The sequence below is a fragment of the Heterocephalus glaber genome, unplaced genomic scaffold, assembly GCF_053883595.1.
Source record: "Heterocephalus glaber isolate CG9 unplaced genomic scaffold, H.glaber_assembly_v1.0 deba00001688, whole genome shotgun sequence".
Classification (NCBI taxonomy): Eukaryota; Metazoa; Chordata; class Mammalia; order Rodentia; family Bathyergidae; genus Heterocephalus; species Heterocephalus glaber.
In genome coordinates this window covers 5,348,892-5,371,954 of record NW_028258413.1, presented here as the reverse complement: position 1 = coordinate 5,371,954, position 23,063 = coordinate 5,348,892, and the positions used below count along the sequence as shown (strand labels likewise).

Sequence of the window (23,063 nt, the reverse complement as noted above, 5' to 3'; positions counted from 1 at the left end):
AAAAGTCCCTCATAGCCATTTCAACTTTTCATTCTATCATCAGCTGGAGAAATTTATGGTCCAATTTTTTAAAAAGCCATTTTTTAGTCTGTTGAAGAATCTAAGAATGAAGCTGAGGTGTGATTATCCTAATTTTAAAGAGTATACTTTTTGTTTTTTGAGACAGGGTCTTGCTAAGTAGTTCAGGCTGGCCTTGAGCTCACTGTGTAGCCCTGGCTGGCCTTGAACTTGAGGTGATCCTCCTGCCTCAGCCTCCTGAGTGCTGGGATTACAGCTATGTGCTACCACACCCAGCTAAAGAATATACTTTTACAGGTCATTCAGATATTTTTATATCCACCCACTTTTTATTAGCATTTAAATTTGCACCCTCAACCATATTAGGATGGAAATGGGGACAAAATTCCAGATAAAATATTTTATATAAAGAATTCAATGAGCATAAAAATTAGACATAAGAGGTATGTAAAAATAATTTTGAGAAAATACACATCCAAATTAAATAGGAGCACTTTTCAAATAACATGAGCTTTAAAAAACTGAGTTAGAAAATGTGCGAATCAAGTATCTTCCTGATTAAACGATATCAGGCTCAGATGGTTTTACAGACAAGCTTTACTCATCCTGTAAGAAATAAGTACAGCAATTCCTTCTGTAGAGACTGATTAGACAGCAAAGGGAGAAAGAAATACAACCTGACAAGCACCTAAAGGTAAAGAAAACTATAGATTTATTTCATCTGTGAACATAGAGGTAAAAATCTAAAAATAGCAGCAAATCCAATACTTGGTATTGTGTGTGCGTGTGTACGTAGTGACCAAGAGTTATCTCATATGTGCAAGGGCTACTAAATATAAGGTCAAACAAAAGCGACAACAAAAACACCACAAAATAAATTTAACCCTAATCCAAGAGGTGAAAGATCTTTACAATGAAAACTATAAAACACCAATGAATGAAACTGAGAACCACACAAGTGGAAACATTTCATATTCATGGATTAGAAAATCAATGTTGTTAAAATGCTCATACCACTCAAGGAGGCCTGCCGAATCAATGCTATCCTCATCCAAATACCAGTGATATTCTTACTAGAAAAAACATTCATAAAACTTGTAGGAAATTTAGCAAAAGCTATCCTGAGGAAAAAGAACAAAACAGGATGCACTACACTGGTTCACTTCAAAATTTATTACAAAGCTAGAACAATTAAAATAACAGAGTACCGACATAAAACAGACACATAAACCAGTGCTAATAGAGCCAAGAAGTACAGTTACATATCTACAGCCTACTAATCAGGTGCTAAGGACACATGATGGAAAACGGGCAGTCTTTTCAACAAGTGGTACAGGAAAAATTGGATACCCATATATACAGAAATTAACTCAACATAGCTTAAAGACTTTAATGTAAGGTCTAAAACTATGAAGTCACTAGAAGAAAATATAGGGGAAATACCTCAGGAACTTTGGAATGGGCAAGGACTTTTTGAGTTAAGATTGTAAAAGCACACAAAACAAAAGCTAAAATAGACAAAGAGGATAATGTAAACTAAAGGGCTTCTGCATACTGACACAAACATCCATAGAGTGAAGAGACGAAATCACAGAGTGGCAGAACATATCTGCAAATGTACATGTGACAAGGAGTTAATATACAGGACACATAAAAAACTCGGACATCTCAACAGTAAAGCAGAACAAAACACACCAAAGCAACAAGCAAAGCCAAACAATACAATTAAAAATGGGCAACAGACCTAAATACATTTCTCAAAATAAGACATACAGATAGCCAACAAGTAAATGAGAAATTTTATAACATCACTACCAAGGAAATGCAAATCAGAATCACAGTGGAGTATCACTTCACTGCAGTTAGAATGGTTATTAGCGAGGAAAGATAACAAGTGATGGTGGGGGTGTGCAGAAAGGGAGCCCTTGAATACTGCCTGTGGGAACCTAAGTTAGTACCACTGTCATGGCGAGCAGTTCACAGCTCTTCAACAAAGTAAAAGTAGAACTACTATATGACGCTGAAACTCCACTACTGAGTACATATATAAAGAAGGAAATAAAATCAGTGTGCTGAAAAGTCATCTGAATTGCCGTGTTTATTATAGCATTATTTACAATAACCAAGAAACAGAAACAAACTAAGTGCCCATTAGCAGCTGAATATATACACAATGAAATACTATTTCACCCTAGAAAAGAACGAAATCCTGCAATTTGTGACAACATGAATGGAAATGGGGAGCCAGGCACAGAAAGACAAATGCTGCATGATCTCATACTCATATGTGAAATCTAAAAAAGTTAATCTTATAGAAGTTGAGAGAACAGTACTTAAAAGAGGCTGGGAGAGTAGAGGGAAGGATGGATCGATGGGAACTGAGTTACAGCTAGAATCTTTCTCCTGAAAGAGATTCTGGGATTACATTGTACAATTGAGTGACTATACATAATAGCAGTGGACTTTATATTTTTCAAAAAGCTAAAAGATTTTGAATGTTGAAAAACTGATATTTAAGTAGATATATTTACCCTGATTTGAAGATTACACAATTTATACATGTATCAAAACATGAATATGTATAATTTTATGTATCAGTTAAAATAAAAACCATTTACCGATATCATCGAATTTAGTCATGAAATGTGAAGCATTTTCATTAAACTAGGGAATATCAAATCTATTCACTCGCAACACTTCTTTTATACTTGAGGACCTGTCCAAAGCAATACGACAAAAATAATCAGAAATATAATGGAAAGATAAATTTTTTTCATATAGTTGATTAAGTATATATACATGTGAGAGAATCTACAAAATAGTACATTTATTTTTTATTTATTTTTGGTACCAGGGATCGAATTTGGGACCTTGTGCTTGCAAGGCAAGCAGTGGAACCACTGAACTAAATCCCGGCCCCAAAATAGTACATTTCAAAAGAGAACCGATATGAAATACTTGGAGATTAAACAACACACATCTAAATAACACGAGTCTAAGGAAAAATCTTAAAAAATATTTTGAATTAAAAGAGACAAAAACAGCTAATCAAAATTTAGGGGATATAACAAAAGCAGTACATAGAGGGAAATTTACAGCATGAAATGCACATTTTAGAAAAGCGAAAATCCAAAATCAATAAACTCCTACCTCAGGAAATTAGAAAAAGAAAAGTTAAATTCAAAAACCAGAAGAAAAGAAATAAAATTTAGGGTAAAAATCAGTGAAATTGAAAACAGGATGTTAATATAGAGAAAAATCAGTGAAACCAAAAGGTGGTTCTTTGGAAAGATCAACAAAATCAACAAGCAAAGTAAAAGTAATAGTATCAGAAATGAAAGAGGAGCCAATAGTACAGATCACATGGACATCAAAAAGATAATAAAAGAATATCAGAAACAACTCTATCCCTACAAATTTGATCAACTTACATGAAATGAACAATTTCTTCAAAGACACAATAGGACAAAGCTCACACAAGAAATGATAGGTAATCTGGGGAGGCCTATATCTATGATAGAAATTATAATCAATATACCCTCTGTGGTAACATTCTGGACATGGAGGGGGCTCTACATGTGTGAGGGAACACACAAGTGGGAAATCAATGTACTTTTCTCTCAATTATTTTTTTCTGGTTCTTGAGATTAAACCCATGGCCTTGCACATGCTAAGCAAGTGCTCTACCACTAAATTACAGCCATAGTCCTTTTAAAAAATTTTGAGACAGTGCAATTTGGCGTTTGCTGCCGAGCATCTTTTGAACTTGAGTGACAAGGGTCAGGGACTGGAGCGGGCCCAGCCATGCTGCCCTGTCATGATGATCAGTGTGGTGAAGACCGTGGCTGTGCCCAGCAGTGGCCCACCCGTGGATACAAAAACTCAAGCCACTTCTAAGAGCCTGATACCTGTTAAGTCCAAAGACATCAATGTTTCCAAAAACCTTCATTCAGACAATGATATAATGAAAATCACCAAACCAAAAGAAGAGAATTGGCAGATGAAAGTTGCAGAGCTCACTGTTCAGAGGAACATCAGAAAGAGCTGAAAGCCATTGTGGGAACACAAATCAGAGGAAGAACTGAAAGATAAGCACCAGCTCTTAGAGACTGCCAATAAGCAGTTGCACCAGAAGTTGATTAAAACTCAGAGCTGAAGGACCTGACCCAGAAGGTGGTGCTGCTGGAGAAGTTTCAGGACAACTGTTTAGCAATTTTGGAGCATAAAGGTCTTAACCCAGGCAGCGACACCCTGGCATCTCAGCAGGAACCCACTATGGACCATGTGGGCTCTGCGCTGCTGTTAGAAACTTTGCAAGATGAGCTGAAGCTATTTAATGAAACTGCCAAGAAGCAGATGGAGGAGTTACAGGCCTTCAAGGCAAAGGTGAAGATGAAAGAAGAAAGGGCCCAATTCCTAGAACAGCAAATCTTATATAAGTGACAAGTTACTGATTTTACAAAATCCCTGGAGGAAATGGAGCAGCTATTAGAAACGTAATCACGGGAAAGTGGCCAGATGGCTCCTTGTTGGGGATGAACTCTGAGGAAGCCACCTAGGACATCTCGGCCATGGTCTTTCAGGACTCGGCATCCTTGAAGAGAAAGCAGTTGGTGCAATCAGATTAGGGCAGTTTATCGCAGGACAGCAGCTTCTCCATTAAGCAAGTGTCCTTGTCTTTAGATTGGTCGACTCTCCTGAGCCTCACAGTGCAGGCTACAAAAGGGGGACCCAGAAGGTTGATACACCTCTGAGGCATCAACAGTACACGTTAGGTCAGGAGACGAAAGCCAGACATAATGGAGCACATCTGATCCCAGCACTGGGGAGGCTGAGGCAGGCAGAGGATCCCTTGAGCCAAGGAGGTCAAGGTAAAGCCTTGCAACATAGCAAGATGCCAACTGAACAAACACATCAGGAAAGTATACCAGCCACATGAGAGGACCTAGGTGGTCACATTCAGATTTGCAGAAAGAAACCCTTGATCACAAGTGGAGCACCTTAGCTCCAGTGGGAGACGACACTGAGAAGCCACGCTGTCCCCTTTGTACCTGCAATTCATCATGTCCTGTCCTGGCTGGGCTCTGTACTTCACTGGAAGTTATAAACTTGAAGTTGCTAGATGTTTTTTTTTGGCTTAATGAATGGAGTGAAGATATTGATAGTAACCTGAAAAAACACTTCTGGAGCTTTTATTCTTAAAAAAAAAAATTGCGACAGGATTTTGCTAAGTTATACAGGCTAGCTTTGAACATGTGATCCTCCTGCCTCTGCCTCCTAAGTGGCTGAAATAACAGGTGTGCATCACCATCCTTGACTCCTTCCTCTCCATTTTGCTATGACTCTGAGACTTCCCTAAATACTAAGGTCAGGGAGGGGATGAATCTGAATATCAAACAAATTTGCTATGAGAATAATCTGAAATAAATAATATTTCTACACACCACTAATTGACTAGAAAAATAACAGCATAAGCTACAGACAAAACAAAGTGGTGTACTGATTCCTTATGTGAACATCTCATAAAAATCTCTAAATCCACATGTTCAAAATGGTACACTTGATTTGTTTTCAAATCCAGTCTTTCTGCCCTCTTCCTTATTTCAGTAGATAGAAACACTGTCTTTCTAGCTTAGAACAAAAAGGTCGCATTTATTCTTGATTTTGTTCTCTTTTATACCTCATATTCAGTCAGCAAAATCTACTGGTTAGAGTGTTTCTGAAATATGACTACTTCTCATCACGTTCACTCCTACCATTGGGTCTAAGCTGCCACTGCTTTCTTCCTGGTCTTTATTTTTGTCATTCTGTCTATTTTCCATATAGCAGCAGTATGAGAAGCAGCACTTCTATATGTAAGTCAGATCACAGTACCGCTCTACTCAAAATCATCTAACAGCTTCTCATCATATTTGTGTAAAACTCAAGTCCTTGTGGACTTGATGGCTTTAAGGACCTACAGGCTCTGGCTCACTGGTACCTGTCTAACTCTGTCTCCTACTCTTCTTCACTCATTTTGTTCTGCCCAGAGTCCCCTTACTTCTTACCTGATATACCAAGCTTGCAATCATCTTTGCACTTGCTATTCCTTTGCTTGGAAAATTTATATATATATATATATATATTTTTTCTCACTTTCTGTAGGTTCTTTTCTCAAATGTAACCTTGTGGCTAGATCTTTGAGCTCCTCATATAAAATAGCAACTCTTTTCTACTCTTTGATTACCACCATTCTTCAGCATTCTCTATCTCCCTGATTCTTCATAATTTTCTTTATTGATACCTATCTTCAATAGCACATTAAATGTTTTCTTTTTCTTTTGCAAATACATCCTCCACTAAATGTACATGCTATGCTGGGAGGTATTCTTTCTTTCATGGCTACCTCCTGAGCACTCTGAACAGTATCTGTTTTCTATATGTGTTTAAATATGTGAAAAAATTAGATATTGGCTTTTATGTTATTCATTATATTTTCCTTTATGGCTGGAGTATTTCACAAAAAGGTATAAACTAAATTCTAAAGTAAACCAAGACTTCAGATAGCAACATTTCATGCAACCAAGTCTCAGTAGTATTTTTTCTCCATGCAATACTGTTAAGTTGATAGAGATAAGTGATTTAAAACTACACAAAATAGGGCTGGGGATTTAGCTCAGTGGTTCCACCGCCTGCCTCACAAGCGCAAGGTCCCAAGTTCAATCTCCGGTATAAAAAAAAAGTACACAAAATAATTTGTTTCATATCACAAAGCCTTACCAAAATAATCTAGAACTCAGAGAATTACTATACACTGGACCCTTGAGTTATGACCAGCCACACATATGAACAACTTGGGTTACAACAGGAATTTCAGTTTTAACTTGCAACCAAAGTCTTGAGCTACAACCTGAATGCCAGTGTTTCCTGTGTGGGATTAACTGAGAAATCCTGGGCCCATGTCTCTCTAAGGACACTGAGATTTGCCTTAAAGAAAGTGTGGCCTAAAATTACATAGGAGAGAGACTGTGAAGGCAATGTAGAGGAGCCTGAGTCTTTCTTTAATTGACCCTGTGGTTGATGTCACTGTCACGACAGCAGGGTCCATTTGTTTGCAGGTAGACAGAGGTAATGTTGAGGAACTGGCAGAGAAACACTCAGAGGAACTGTCCACAGAGGAACTTTAGTAACTTGTGGCTAAGCAGCAGAGAATGGCAGCTGAGGAGCTTTCTGAAGAGGAGGGGAGTATCATAAATCAGTGCAACAAAGTTCTTCTTCTGCAATAAAGGAAATCCTGGAAAAATGGACAGAGCCACAAACATTTGTAGAGAAGACTCACACAGACAGAGAAAAAGCCAGTTGTTGTATTCACTCGCTTAATGACAATGTCATGTCACACTACAGAACAGTCTTAAAGAACAGACAGAAACAGACAGCCTTAGACCAGTTTTTAGTTCTGAAAAGGTCAAGATTTAGTGAGTCAGAAGCAGGTCCAAGTGGGCTGCAGACTCTCCCAAGGACAGAAAGGACACAAGAGAGCCAGATTCCTGATGTTCTGATGGAAGGGGACTGTCCTTCCAAACAATAACCACCTTCCATTTCATCTCCCTTCCTGTGAGCCAAAGATGTCAACTTGGATGGTGAGTACAGTATGAAATTGTCGTTTCTGGTAAATTAGGTACATTTTATAACTTTTTGGTGAATAGACGAGGACAATTATTGGTGTTTCTGGAAAATTACACATATTACACCACCTTTATTATGAAAAGGTTAGTTAAGGGGTGCTTTGGGAGGTTCAGAAAGCATTATGGGTATTTCCATTATTTCTTATGGGAAAAATAGTCTTGACTTACAACCAACTTGAGTTACAACCTGCCCTCGTGTACAATTGAGTTCGTAAGTTAAGGGTCAACTATAATAGGAGTATGATGGGATTATGGGTCTAGTGACACTGAAACTATTAAGCATTTCAAACAAAAATCTTATTTCAGACTACAGTATAAGAGAAAGGATTTAAAGCCACTTATTCAAACTTAGAACAGCAATTTTTTAAAATAAAATTTTACTGTACAGTAAAATAAAAGTCTGACATTACCTGGACAGTTATTATTCCTTTCTGACCTTTTAAAATCTACCATCTCTCAACTTTTTTTGATTCATGTAAATGTCAAGATCAGTGGACAAAGCAAAGACAGCGAGTGACAGGAGTGAGACTGGCAGAGGAAGCACTTCTCAAAAGCTGCTGCTCCAAAAAGCCAATGTGAATACTGCCAAGTGCATGATTTATATCTGGATGTCCCCCAAAGCTCATGAGCTCATAAGCCGGGCTTTGGCAGGTGAGCGGGCCCTGGGAATGTGATACTCACACTGGATTGGTCCACTGATGAGTTTATAGCTAAATGTGATGTTGGGAGGTGGAGCATGGTTGGAGGAGGTGGTCACTGGGGGTGTGGCCTGGAAGGGTCTGTCTCCCTCCTCCTGCCTTGATCTCTCTCTGCTTCCTACCTGCCATGAGTACCTCTCCTCTGCTAAGCCCCTCTGCAGTAGCACTCTGGCTTGGAGCCAGCTGACTGTGGACTGAAACCTCTACAAACTATGCCAAAGTAAACCTTTCTTTATTTAAGTTGTGAGTGCCAGGTATTGTGTCTCAGCGACCAGAAAGTAAGACAACAAGGATTTTCTTTTTTGGTACTGGGGATCGAACTCAGGACCTTGCACTTGCGAGGCAGGCGGTGGCACCACTGAGCTAAATCCCCGGCCCAACAAGGATTATTAAAATAAAATGTTTTCAAAACTTTGTAAATTTAACACAAGCCTGACACAATCTGAAGAGTGCAAATTCAAGAAATAGAATATTCAGTCTCAATAAAAATGTGAATTTGTCCTCTTCTCATTTCTCTCAGCTGCATAGCTACCTTGAAAACTGGCAGTTTAGCAATCACTACAAAAACCAGTCACACAACACTCACTGCAAGGGGCAGAACTGTTTGGGAATGCCTGAAAAGCACCATTTCAAGGAAACTGTAATTATTTGTCCTGTTTGCCAGTTCCCTGGAAGCCTACTCTGACAGTACTTGTCTTTATTTGGCCTATCTCAGAGTTTTCTCAGTGCAAACAGCTTTTTTCTTGGAGATATCTGCCAAATACAATACGCAGTAATTGTTTAACACTACAGGTTCCTGAAGCAGACACAACTGGGGAGAGAAGAAACTGTTCATAAAATTAACAGGCAAAGCTGGGGAACGCAATGTCCATGGGAGCTCTGAAAGCTTTGACATGTCCTTGGAGTCCAGCACCACACTTCAGGGCTATACGCATGCCCAAGGCAGACCTGAAGAGGCTTCAAGCCCTCTTCTTTGCTTGATCAGAGGCTTCAAACAGGCAGAAAATAAAGCTCGAGGGAAGGTTGCTGACTGAGTGTGGATGTGCCCCAACATGTGCTTAGAGCCTCTCAGCAAAATCTAGGTCCCCATACAGATACGTTAGGGAGATCTACTCACTGAAGGCAGCGAAGCAGTGGTGACACCTGACAAAGAATACAGACTACACAGAATTTAGAAAACCCACTAAACAAATACTATTATCAACAACAAAACCACTAACCTAACAAACTACAATAAAAAACCCTGGGCAGGAGAGCAGGATCTCATTTCTAAAATTGCAATGTTATTTAAAAAGTTCAATTTTCAACAAAAAATTGAATGTTAGGGTTAGTAGGCAAAATTAAGTCAGCTATTTTAAAGAACTAAAGGAAACCATCTTTAAAGAACTAAAAAAAACCAAAACTACTGTATGTTGAAAGAAGAAAGATGTCTCACTAAATATGGAATATTTTTCAAGAGATATAAATTATTTTAAAAAGAACTAATTATAAGTGGTAGTATTGAAAAGTTCAGTAACTGAAGTGAAGAATCTACTCCACAGGCTTGTCAATCAAGAAATCAGCTGCAATTCTACCAATAACTCAACATTTCTTTATTTTAAAAAATTCTTCCTTTACTTCTTGTAATCTCTTACACAACAAGATGATGTACAAACAGAAACCATGACTGTACAGAAAACAAAACTTGTTACATGAAGAAATATGTCAAAACAATGTCCTTAACTGTAATGTTCAAATAGGTGTAGAGGTTTTCTGAAATGTCTGTATGAATAAAGTCTGTTAGAAAACAGCGACGTTAAAAGGACACAAATGACAGTACGTGAAGGCACTGAAGATCCTAGGCTGTGTGCATTTGACACCAGCCCTTCCTAGAGTCTGTGAGCTACACCTACACTTGCTGCACTTACCAGATCGGTCTTTGGCGGCTCTGTGCACTCCACAGAGAAGTAGGGTGCTGAGCTTCTCAGGCCGCCGCTGTCGGAAGGTGGCTTTGGAGGCTGGGCGTGCTGTCTGTATGTGGCACTCTTGGGAGTCCAACAAAAGAGGTTGATCGATTCTCGTACACAGCGTTCAATGTCGATTTCTAGGTAGAAATTTAAAAACAAATATAGAACTTAGATTGCTTTATTAAATAAAAGAATAATCTTTTCTAAATATATATAGGCAAATATGGCTAAGATGCTAACTAGAAAAGAAGCCAGTTGAAAGATGTAGATTTTCATCATATATTAACAAATGGAATGGTAGGGGACACTTGCTATTATTACACGCACACATATATGTAAGCATATAGACTTATATTTTATGTATTTTATTTGATACCATCCACATATATAGACATTTGTATATTGTAGTCTATCAACGAAATAGGAAATATAACACATCTCCTTATTAAAAATCTGACCCATTTACTTTGATAATGTTTTTGAGAATAGGTAGACAAAAGATTCAGACACTGATTCACCACAACTTCTAGGAACATGTACTCAAAGTTTCAGTGCTACTTATTAAATGATACATAAAATAATCAGGGCAAAAGTTGTCAAAATCTTTCGCCGCCTGCTGCGCAAGCGCAAGGACCTGAGTTCGATCCCCGGCACCAAAAAAACCCCCAACCCCCCCCCCAAAAAAAATTTGTCAAAATCTTTTATAATTAAAAAATTTTATTAGTACATAATGCTTATGTGCATTGCGAGTTGGTACATGTACATATTTTAATTCTTTTTACTTCCCCTTTCCCTCCTCTCTCTCCTCACTCCCCTCATCTCTTGGTCTCCGTCCCATTTGAAAAAGATCTATCTCCCCGGTTTCCTCCCCATATCTTTTATTTTTCTCTTTTTTATACTTTGTGTTTCTCATATAAGAGAAACCATGTGATATTTAAACTTGTGTGTCTGATTTATTTCACTTAACAGTATGATCTCAAGGTGCCTCCATTTTCCTACAAATGATTTAAGCTAATTCTTCTTCATAGCTAAGAAGTACTCCACTGTGTATAAATGCCCACTTTCTTTATCCATTCATCAAGATTTATCTATTGTGAGTTGTGCTGCTACAACACGAGAGTATACATGTATCTCTGTAACATATCATGATGTCTTTAATGGTTTAAGTGAGATCTAACGTGGACAGAAATAAATGCACCTGATGAAAATGACTTCACAAAATGAACATTTTCATAGAAAATTTTTCTTTTCCAGATTTGAAATCTAAACATCTTTGATGCAGGGGTAATATGCAAATAGGAAGGTGATTACAACTCTAAATGATTGTTTATTTTTGATGGGATTGCAGCTCTTTAGGGGCCAACATTCCTGAGGAGGAGCAAGCTATTCCTCTGTGGGGAAAGAGGAGACCGCAGAGCAGCAGAAGTTAGCTAAGCTGCTGAGATGAATCAGCACTGATTAGCTTTTTCTCTTTCTGTGCTTCTAAAGCCAGCAAATGGCAAATAGTATTTTCACTTTCTCTGCAAAAGTCCAACTATGTCAGCTCATATAAGCAATGGAGAAAAATATATGTTGAAGATTACAAAGGAAAGGTTATACATATCTCTTTTTGAGATGACAAGTTTATAAAAAAGGGGAAAGGAAATAAGCACTAAGCAGGCAGTGCATGTGATGGCTAATCTAGGTTGTTGAGTTGTCCGGATTGAGAGATATTTAGAGAATTGGTAAAGCACACTTCAGTGACCATGAACTGAATTTCCTAAAATTGTGAGCCAGAATAAATCTTTCGTTCTATTGATTATCCTATGATTATCTATGATTGTCATAGTGAAGGAAAGCTGACTAACAGTCAAGAGTTAGCATTTAGGGAAAGGAAAAATGACACTTGCGCATCCACTATGCAATAGGTATTGTACACTATTAATTTAGTCCAATTTATCCTTACAATGATTCTCAAAAGTCATGTATTGTAATTCCCCCTCCCTTGCCACTTCTGTTGAAGATGAAGAAACTAAGACATAAGAAAAGCTAAGTCACTTATGTACTTGTGTAAAATGTCTGAAGTTACTAAGAGGTCATATCTTTTTACATTTCCCAATCCATTAATGTTTGGAATATAACAAGCAAGTCTGAAAAGGTCAATTACTCAATTAAGCATTCCTTTATCTGCTGTTAGTGATTGTTCTGCCAACTTCACAGCTGGTTCCTTCCACGGCTACACAAAGAGGTCAGATTTCATCAGTCCACATACTATTCCTATCATAAAATTCTATGAAACTTAATCAAACACACTTTGAAACATAAGCAAATTTAGTTGAGCAATGGCAATATAGTGAAAAGCTTTTTTAAAAAGCTCTAAAATTAACCTGAGATTCCTTAAGGAAAAGAAGACAAATAGCAACTAGAAGAGAAATAAAGTTTAAAATAGTCTCTTCTACTCTTCTGCTTAAGAAGAGAGGGTCAATTTACTTAGAAAAGTTTCAACTTAAATACTTAAGATAACAATTTGTTAGCTAAATAGCAAAAACTCTCAGCTGTCCAAATTTTGTCTATTTAACACTGGTTGACCCCCAAGGGTAAAGAATTTTGGTTCAGATTCCACCTCTCCAGTGTTCCCATCAGTTTTCTGTCACATGGTAAAAGCTGAAATCAGGCCAGTGATCTACATCAGAGCCTGTAGTTCAGTCCTGAAGTCAGTGACAATGGAAAATAACAATTTGTATCTGATTTCAAAGCACCCTACTAACCCCATAAAAGCTTTAGGGCCACTTGACTATTTACTGAGGCCCAACCCGATTCTACCCTGTTAGCGCAGCCAGGTCCCCTGCTTCCCAATCACCTGACCCAGGCCACCCTCCACCTCAAAGTCCTTCCAAAGCACTATATCTAACCACAACAGAATGCAAACGTATTGAGTAAGCTGTCTACACAAGTGTGCAATTATTCTCACAACATAATCTCCCATCCTATGACACTGTTTTCTGACATAATTCTTTGTATATTGTACTGTAAATAAAGATATTACACTGTCTCAAGTTGGAATCAAAGCTCCATAATGTACTTGGTGACTAAGTGAAATTATTTTTCCAGATTTTGGTTTCTTCATTCTATAACCCTCAGTATTGTACCTCAGAACTACTGAACTACTTTCAATATAATAACCTGTATCTCACGTTTACATTTGGGCAAGGATAAGCATCGTGGTCAGGGTTTGCAAGGGAATAGATTTAATACAGGACACAATTTACAGGGTTGTTTTATAATATTCACCCAAAAAGTCAAATGCAGAGGAGTGCAAGAGATCTGTCCACACACCAGAGACTCAAAGGATCCAGCCGAGGGCCTGGACCCCACAGCAGTGTCCCGCACAAGCCCAGCTAAAAGCCTAGAGCCCAAGGCAATGCCCACCACGAGTCCAGCCAGAGGCCTGGAGCCCAGGGCAATGTCTCCTGCAAGTCCGTATGGAGGATCTGCACCGGGAAGGCCCAAGGCCAGTGGTGGAAGCAGAAAGCCTGAGCCGGTGGGGTGGAGGCTCTGTGCCACCGGGTCAGGGATCTGCACTGGGGCCAGGAAGTGACGCTCACGGTGAAGACCAGAGCTCCCCTGATGAGAACAGCAGCTGTCCCCAGCCACAGTGAGGACCTGAGCTCTTCCTCCTATGAAAACAGCTGAGTTCATATCAGGAAAACCAATGGCAACAACTTCTCCAGGAAATCAGCAGCATACAATCTTCCCTTCCAGTTCTCCGTTTATGTGGATGGCAACAATCCTGGGGGGGGGGCCTTCTACACCCAGAACCACGCTCAGTTTAGCTGGGTGTTCCAAGTTTACCATTAGTCCACCACAATGGGTAGAAAGACATGTCTCCTGAAGCCCTCTCTTCTTTTCCTTGATAGCCATGAATTACTTCCTACATCTACTGAATAGGTGTCATCCTAGTACTTTTCTTTACCAGTATCCAATTCTCTTTTGCTGTCCTCTATATTTGATTCCTATGGGGGGGGGTATTCATTCATTCTTGATGCATTTCACTTTGATGGAACATATTTTTCAATAGCTTCTAAGACATGTATAGGAAACAAATTATTTTGAAACCTTACATGACTTATTCTGTTTTTATTTTGCCTTTGACGGATGCTTTGAGTAAGCACAGCATTCTAGATTTATTTTTCACCAGAGTTATGAAAGGCTATATTGTCTTCCACTGAGAAGTCTGATGAGATTTGGATTTGAGAAAATTTCCATGTGGTTGTCCTCTTCTCTGTAAACTTTTAGGATCTCTGAATTCTGAAACTTCCTGTCATACTTTATTTTATTTTATTTTTTATTAAATTCTTTTATTGGTACATTGTAGGTATACAACACAATTACATTTCTCACTGGGAATTTTACCTTTACATAATGCATCTTGGTTCTTATTTTTTCCCCATTCCTAGCCCTCCCTTCACGCCCTCTACCCTTCCCTATTTACAATGTCATACTTCAATGTACATCACTTCATTGGGCAGGGCATTTGAAGGTTCCCTAGTATGACAACAGGTCTTACTTAATGTCTATGACAACTGCTTTTGGTTTTATCTTCCTTTTCATTAGGAAAAATCTTAAACTTCATGAATTCTCTAATAACTTTGTCATTTACCTCTTAACCTGTATGTTTGTTTCACTCTCTGGAAGAATTCCTAAATTTTATCTTCCATCATTTTAAACATAAACTTTATTGTACTTCAATTTTAATTTCTACATTTTCCATGAAAAATCTTTTGTTTTCTGGTTAGAAAAATCCTTATTTTTCATGGTTGTGTTATTTTCTCACCGTTGTCTTTAGTTTTTTTTAGTCAGCACCGGATGATAAGGTCTCTATCTCCCAGCCTTTGTGGGAAGGTGGGAACCTAACTTTGATACACACTCATTAGCAAATGGTTATGGATCTCACATGGACGAAATCACAACGCCTTTCCTGGTTTCTCATATATTTTCAATACTGCACTTCCCGGAGCCTACTGAGTCCTTATATACTCCTTTCCTATTCCCTCATTCTCCCTTTAAAACACCCAGTTACTGTGGGGCAATTCAGAGTTGACCTCAGCTCATACCAGATTATTCCTCCTATTGCAATAGTATATTACTGATTAGAATCTGTCCTTACCACTTTAGTGTCCAGCTTTGTCTTTGACAGCCAAGTTATTGCTAGTTCAAGGAATGATTCCCTGGAATACTCTCACTGCCCGCTATGCAAGCGAAGAGGCCAAAATGCAGTAAGAATGTGTTCTGACACTAGAAAGTAATGGGTAGTAGACACATCCTCGAAATGTACACAGCTAAAAATCAGACTATGAGAAATTCTTCCAAACATAAAGTGTATATAAAATCGTAAACAAGAGATTTGGTTTTCACTGATGCCTGGTCAAAAGAGAAATACTTTTCTTTCAGAAATCCACTTTATAATGCTACATGTACAATTAAAATACACGAATAATCTTTTCTTCCTTTTTGGATAGGAATTTAACAAGATGGCATCTGTGTTTACTGGGCACAAACCTGTAGCATTAGGACAGTGAGTATAACTGTGTGGAAAGTCATGCTTTCTGGGTTCCTACTACCAATAATGAGAAATAATTTCAACCAAAGTTGCAAAGGAGACTATTTTCTCTACTGAAACTACTGCAGAATTACTCTTACATGAAGAGGTGATCAATGAGTATGAAGCAAAAACATTAGGAAAAACTTTATGGAGATGTGTCAGACTTTCCCATTTTATACTTGTTGTGATCTCGGTTCATTCTAAGTATTCTTCTGGTAGCTCAATTTGATACTATAAATTATATTCTTTTTCCAAAAAGGACTGGCACCCTATACTACCTAAGCTTCAGGCCCCAAATAAGGATCTGTCTTTAGCTTCTGGGGTTCCCCATAGAAAAGTAGATTGTTGGCTGGCAGAGGGGAGCAATGAAATCCTTCTTTAAGATATATTCAACTGGCTGCTTTCTGGTTTTCTGCCCCATCCTACATTAGCCTTCACTAAAACCTTCTGCTGCTTTGCACTAAGAATTAGCTTGCTTTTTGCTGGTTCCTTTCTCTAAGAGGAAGTTTTGGATTTTATTTTATTTTATTTATTTTTTTGCTTTAAGTTACTATTGATACAGCTGCTTTCCATCTTGCAAATAAATATTGACATTTCTTGTCTATTAATGCTTTTCTTACATTCTCTTTGTTCTTGAAACTACCACACATATTTCATTCCCTTCATGTCACTTTAGGGATAGTTCAGAAGGGCTGGGAGATAGACAGATGTGTAGAACCTGTTGTTAATTGGAATGGTATTAAACTATAAAGTTCCTGGTTCAAGAAGGATAAAAATGCAGAAGGAAGATGGGCTCATCCATGTGGCCTGGCTCCTGGTCTGCAAAGTGGCAGCTGAAGCATTTGCCGAGAGGGCAGCAGAATAACCCCAGCATGCCGCAGAGAACTCACCTGGGAGGCCCACCCCTGGGTTTCAGTTGTTTAGCTTTGCTCAGCTTATCTTTTTATGTATCTTTCTAGTCGTGCAATAGGAATGCCATTAATAGTTGGGAGTGTTAGGAAGTGTAAGATTACTCCAGCATGGAGTATTAACCAAGAAAGGGAGAATGGGAATTCTGTGCTCCCTGCTCAGTTTGTCTGAGCAAACTAATCTGCCCTAGAAAGCAAAGTCTATTAACTAAAAACCAAACCAAGCAAACCAATCCCCAAACAGGGAGCCAAGAGACGGCGAACACGGCGGAGGGGCGGGCGGATCCACAGGTGAGCTCCTCACAGCAGCACTGCACATCCGGGGGCCTGCAGAACCACCTCCCGCAGAATGGTGGCAAGCAGCCCACAAAACGGTTCCGACAATGAAAACAGCAACTTATAAACAGAAAATGTGGCAGCATTTTCCTCGTCCTTTCCCTCCCGCTCCTTGCAGACAGCTATGGGGTGGGGTGGGGTGAGGAATGATGACGGAATGCGCGCCGTGCTCTCTGGGAGAGTCAGACGTTCCAGAGGTGATACAGGTGAGGGGTGTGCCACACTGCGAACCTACCAAGCGGCACTGCATGGTGACTCCCAAGCTATTACTTTCGTTGGGTGACTGCCTCAAAAGGAAAACCTTTAAAAAATCTAACCAAGTAACTAAAAAAAAGGAAACACCCAAAAGCACACGGCAAAAATGAATCCCAAATCTACAAATAGGCACAGCTCATTTATAACCCCTTGGCCTCTGCCCCTCCCCAGTGTCAGCCCAGAATGGCTGGTGAACACGAGTGGAGGCTCTGAAACACAGGTTCAAGTGAATTCTGATTCTGTTTCTGAATTACCACTGTGAACCTTTCTAGGCCTAAGTTCCTCAAGACTCTGGAACAGCATGTAATAGCTGTGATGGGATTGATTAAATGTTCTATACGCGCCAGGGCTTAGCACACAGCATAATGTAAGCATATGAAAAATGTTAGCTTTGTCTATCATAGTTAATATTTTCATTACTATTTTTGCTTAACTTCTATGGTAAAAATGAAGAACCCCTATTTTTATCAACATCATAACCATATATATGATCATTTATTCAATAACTGTGTTGTCAGGCAGGATAGTAACTGCTGTATACACACTGACTCTAATCTTTTAATAACTTTGTCCTTGTCAGAGCCAGGATGCTTTCAGACCAGATCAGAGCCAGGTTTTATATGAATTCGTGCCCAATCTATTATACTATATTGCCATAAGCTGCCATATTTAATTTTTTAAAACCAGGTCTACACAATACTCCCCAAACAGAAGGAAAGCTCTTTTTTTTCTTTTTGGTACCGGGGATCGAACTCGAGTCCTTCTGCTTTTGAGGCAGGCACCAGAACCACTGAGCTAATTCTCTGGCCCAGAAGGAAAGCTCTTAAAAAAGCAATGGTTAGCGCAAGGACCTGAGTTCGATCCCCAGTACCAAAAAAAACCCTGGCTGAGTTAAAAAATTTAAGTGATGTTCATTAAGAAAGGACTACCACTTTTGGAAAAAAGAAATGGCTAGTATTTCACCTGAGGATTTTATTTCAGGTATTATCATTAGTATAGTTAAAAATGAGCTTCCTACAAAGTAAGAATTAAACTTTTGGGGTTGTTTAATCGAACTATTTGAAACTATTGATACAGAACTGTTTGATGTCTAAAATCCTAGTTTTGCAAACAGATATCATGTTCTTCCCTGTGCTTTAAAAGTATCGGATGTGGACTACAAATGCCTGTTATTGATTTCTATAATTTCACAGTTTCTATGACTTCACTATCCCTCAGTTATTTGAAGAGAAAAATGGAGACAGGAAGAAAATCTACTTAATGGATTTGTGGTTTTTATATAAGCACTATATACCCTAAATAAATACAAAGTTGTTATAACTAGAGATTACCTACCTTGAACAAATTTTCTATCCACAACCTAGCTTTTGAGGTGAGGCTTACAATGGGAACATTAACCATCTACAAGCTTGGGTGTAAATCTAGAGAAAATTTCACCATCCACATAAAGGCAATCCTACGAACTGCTTCTTTAATTGAATTGAACTAAAAGTGAGTTATAGTTATATTCAAGGTCATTAAGATGAATAATTGACCCAGAAATTTTGGAGCCTGGTCTAATCAGAGTGAGAGTTCATACTGAACTCCTTGGTTATTTAATTAAAGATATAAAGAGCCACATTCTTGGACTAAGTGAAAAAAATCAAGTGAAATGCATCTTAATAATAAAACCAAATTAACATGAATAAAGAGGATCCACCAATTATTGAACTATCTATCAGAACAAAGGCCAATGGCCAAAACTCTTTAAACAAAGATAAAAGCCAGACTATTTACAATGTGTATTTATCAATATCTGCTGTACAATTAGATATGAAAGCAGAAAAATGTGGTCTATTATCATGAGAAACAAATCAACAAAAGTAGATGACATGATGATCTAGATATTGAAATTAGCAAAGACTTTAATGAAATTTTAAATATGTTAAAGACTTAGGAAAATTTATTCAAAGTGAATAGATAGAAACAACAGCAACAAAAAGAACCAAATTTAAATACTGTAACAGAGAAATATAATATTTGAAAGAAAATGTACTCCAAGGCCTTAAAAGCAAGAAAAATAGAAAACTACACCAAGCCACAACACAATCAAACTGTTAAGAGCCCCAAACTCAAGTCTACAGTAAGGAACAAAAAGCAGAGGTAACAGTCAGTCTGGGATAAGATTTTTTTTGTTTTCATGATGCTCAGAAGGCAACTAACTACTGAAAGCAAAAATAAAAATATTGTACTGTGCTTATTTTAACTGCAGATGTAAAGTACATGGAAACAATACCATGACATATGGAAGCTAAATGGAATTACACTTTTACAAATTTCTTACGTTTTCCATAAAGTTGTATTGCAGCAAGTCTGTGTAATAAGTTGAGGACACAGATTATAGTCCCTAGAGTAATGACGACCAAAAATAAATCAAAAGGTAAAATTAAAAGCTGAGAAAGGTATTTAGATGAAACCCTAAGAATATCTGGTTACCGGAGAGGTCTTTCTGCTCTGGCCATGCTCCCACACGTGTCTGCACTCTCACCCAGGACTGCGACTGGGGCCTATGCCAGATGCCTTCTTTAGGCGCCTCTGATAAGGGCTTCTCTTGGAGGAAGGGAAGGCTTTTAGGTTCTGGCTCAGAGCTTTTCTACTCCTAGCCCTTCCTACTTTCTGACCCACAGGACCTTGCAGGGACCTTTGCTCAGGCGACCTTTGGCAGCAGACAGCTTCCATGTTTACACAGGTCCGTCTGACCCAGGCCTGGCACTGCTCCATGTGGACATGGAATGGGGTGAGCAGCACTTTCTCCAGATGAACCGCTTGCTTATACTACTGCAACTGTCCATCCAGCTTGGCTTGTTGGCTTCATCAGCAATTCCAATGCACAGATGCTAGCTCACTGAGCATATTTTATCCCCTAACAATAATGGGAGAAGAAAACTAAAATTTAAAAGACTTGTTTATGAAAATATATGGCTCATAAAATAAAAGCCAAGAACAGATAAAACTCTTCTCCCCTGATAAGAGCAGGGCCTGCTAATGGAGGAGTGGATATTCTGTCTCTTGACTGGAGTGTTGGTTACACGTATGCTTGTAATTGTCAAAAGGTACTGTGTAGTTTACTTCTGTACATTTCACTTAAAATGTTTAAATACTGAGAGAAAGTGCAAAGTTTGTGTATCTTTTTTTCCTATGAAGTATTTCTGTGTGTGAAATTCACAACTGGATTAACATAATAAAGAGGGCAGGTTTAGAGTTGTACATTAATCGTTCAATTACATAGCATCATTTATTATTCTATTAATATACTAGAATAGTACATTAATTCACAAAACCATGATATGCAAACTGCTAAACTACCAGTTTTACAGAACCAGTATTTTTTGACACAAAGAATTCATTTATAGAAAAATGATGAAAAGTTTTCTAAGTACTGATGTCTGTTGATAACATGAAACCACCCCAATACTAATACAGTACAAACAAACTCTCACCACTGGACAGACTATAAAGTTGCTTATCCTACTAGCAAAGAGCAAAGTGAATGAAATACAGTATGCATACTGCATAGCATTTGTGCAGGTGAATTCTAGGGACAGCACTTCATGACACCTTCGGGTAGACAGCTCCTCCATTACACCTCACTCACTGTCCCAACAGAAAGTGGACAGATGAGGTGTAGATCCTGGGTCATGCAAAGACCGACCTGAAAACCTTGAGGAACTCACTGATCAAATGTAGCATTTGTCTGTAAGGGGTGTCACCTGTAATCTATGACACATAAGTAACGATAGACTGTTATTGCTAGACATGGAGTTCCAAAATGTTAGAAATCTTTCAGGATTTGGTAAAGAGATGAATTCAGTAGGAACTCGTGCTATATTCTTGAACTTATCCTTGGGCAGCTCTTTCCACTCCATGGAACACAGCATCTTAGAGGTGTCCAACTCAACTTCCTCACAACAGCCAGAATCAATTTTCTAGTATATATAAAAATTCTGTAATTTTTCTGCTTAAAGCTTTCTGATTGCATACAGAGTATGGTAAAGCCCAAACTCCTCAGCATGTCATGCAAGGCCCTGCATAGTTAGCACTGCATACTTCACCAATTTTTATCACAGCACCAGCACCATGGCCCTAGCTCATCCAGCACAGGAATCTCTTCCTTGCATCCTACTTACATTACGACAGCCACAAAGAGTCCCCATCCTATCCAGGGCTGTATTACACATTATTTATCTTTATGGCTCCAGTGCATACTATAGTGTTTGTCACATAATAAAGGTTGTCAAACACGGGTTGAATAAATAGAATCACATCCTAAAGTCTTACAGAAAGTGGCCATGATGTTTTGACAAGCAACTCCCCACGTAGATGTTTGAAAGAAGTAAAGCAGAGTGAGTTTTCTTACTGACAAACATTATTGGATGCTTCCCCAAAACAAATGCACTCTTGCTTTGCCTTGTTCTAAACATAGCATTTTTCACAAACCCTCATTTATTGGAATTTTGCCTTACCAACATCATTATTCATTATTAATCTATATGGCATTTTTGCATTATTTGTCCTTGTTATGTGTTCTTTTTCACATAGTTATCTCTAACTTGCCTATAAACATCATGAAGGATTGCAAATAAATGAGCAAGTGTCGGGAGCAATTCTACATATTTTGGGGAAAAATCATTTGATTAGGCCTAGTTCTCCTGCCTACAGGCCAGCTATGGCATTTTGAGACATAATTCCATGTTGGCCTCTGGTCATAGCTAAGACTGCAGTGGTCTGGTGATGCTGTGATGCTCCAGGACAAGATTACACCAGCTGAAGACATCCTGGGAGGAACAAAATCATCATCTGGATAGTTCCTCATTGATCTAGGATCATTGCTGCCCTCTGAGTCACCTTTTACATTTGTTACTCTTCGGAGGTACTGAACTCTCTGTCCTGAGTCATCTACATTTGTTTCTCCCGATGGACTGAATAAAGGTGTGGCAAGCTCTGGGTTTTCCTCTTTGCCGCCCAGAGCAGCACTGATCAGGTCCAAAGCTCAGCTTCTTCTCTAAGCTCTTCTCATTTTTCTATCTTTTCTGTCTAATAAATTAATTCACCTTTGCTGTTGTGGCTCCCAGGATACTAGGACCTCCTGCAGAGGTTCTAGTAACTCCCCTTTCCCTGTGCCCTACAAGCAATTAAAAGGAAAAAGAGCTACTTGATACCTAGAACATTATATTCTCTTAAACAAGGGCTTTTAAGAGCAGCTACCTTACCTGAGCTTCTCTTACCTTTGAATTACACTTATTATTTTGTTAACCAAAAATCTCTAGTAGTTCCTCAGCTCCTAAATCTAACTGTCTCATACACACCATAAGCACATCTCCAAAACTTAACTCTCTCTTCCTGGTACCTATCCACTCACCCATCCTTAGCTTGCTCCCACTGTCCAACTTAGCTAAGGTATAGGAGTCCACTACCACACTTAACATTCTACTGAATTCTACATCCCACTGAATCTAAGAGCGATTCTGAGAACAAAGCTGAATCTCTTAAATGAAAGGTTAGAGAACTCATGCATTATACAGCCACATGAAGGAAGTAATGACATACATAAGATAACTAAAATCAGAAGTGTCAGTCACAGTTAAAGGGTACTGCCAAGCCATTTTTAAATAAATACT

General features: G+C 38.6%; 1 protein-coding gene and 1 pseudogene across 9 annotated transcripts in view; one reads left to right on the top strand and one right to left on the bottom strand.

The window, feature by feature from the left end:
- Tbck (TBC1 domain containing kinase) overlaps positions 1-23,063 on the bottom strand; it is a 221,309-nt gene that overhangs the window by 87,667 nt on the left and 110,579 nt on the right. For all 9 annotated transcript variants that reach the window (XR_015446369.1, XM_021245450.2, XM_004866237.3 and 6 more), the window contains one exon: positions 10,288-10,463. Coding sequence is in view for 8 of the 9 variants with exons in the window: in XM_021245450.2 (XP_021101109.1) it covers positions 10,288-10,463 (176 nt within the window). In the remaining variant the exon portion in view is untranslated. The remainder of the gene's footprint in view (positions 1-10,287; positions 10,464-23,063) is intronic.
- Positions 3,025-4,518, top strand: LOC106007848 (small kinetochore-associated protein-like; annotated as a pseudogene).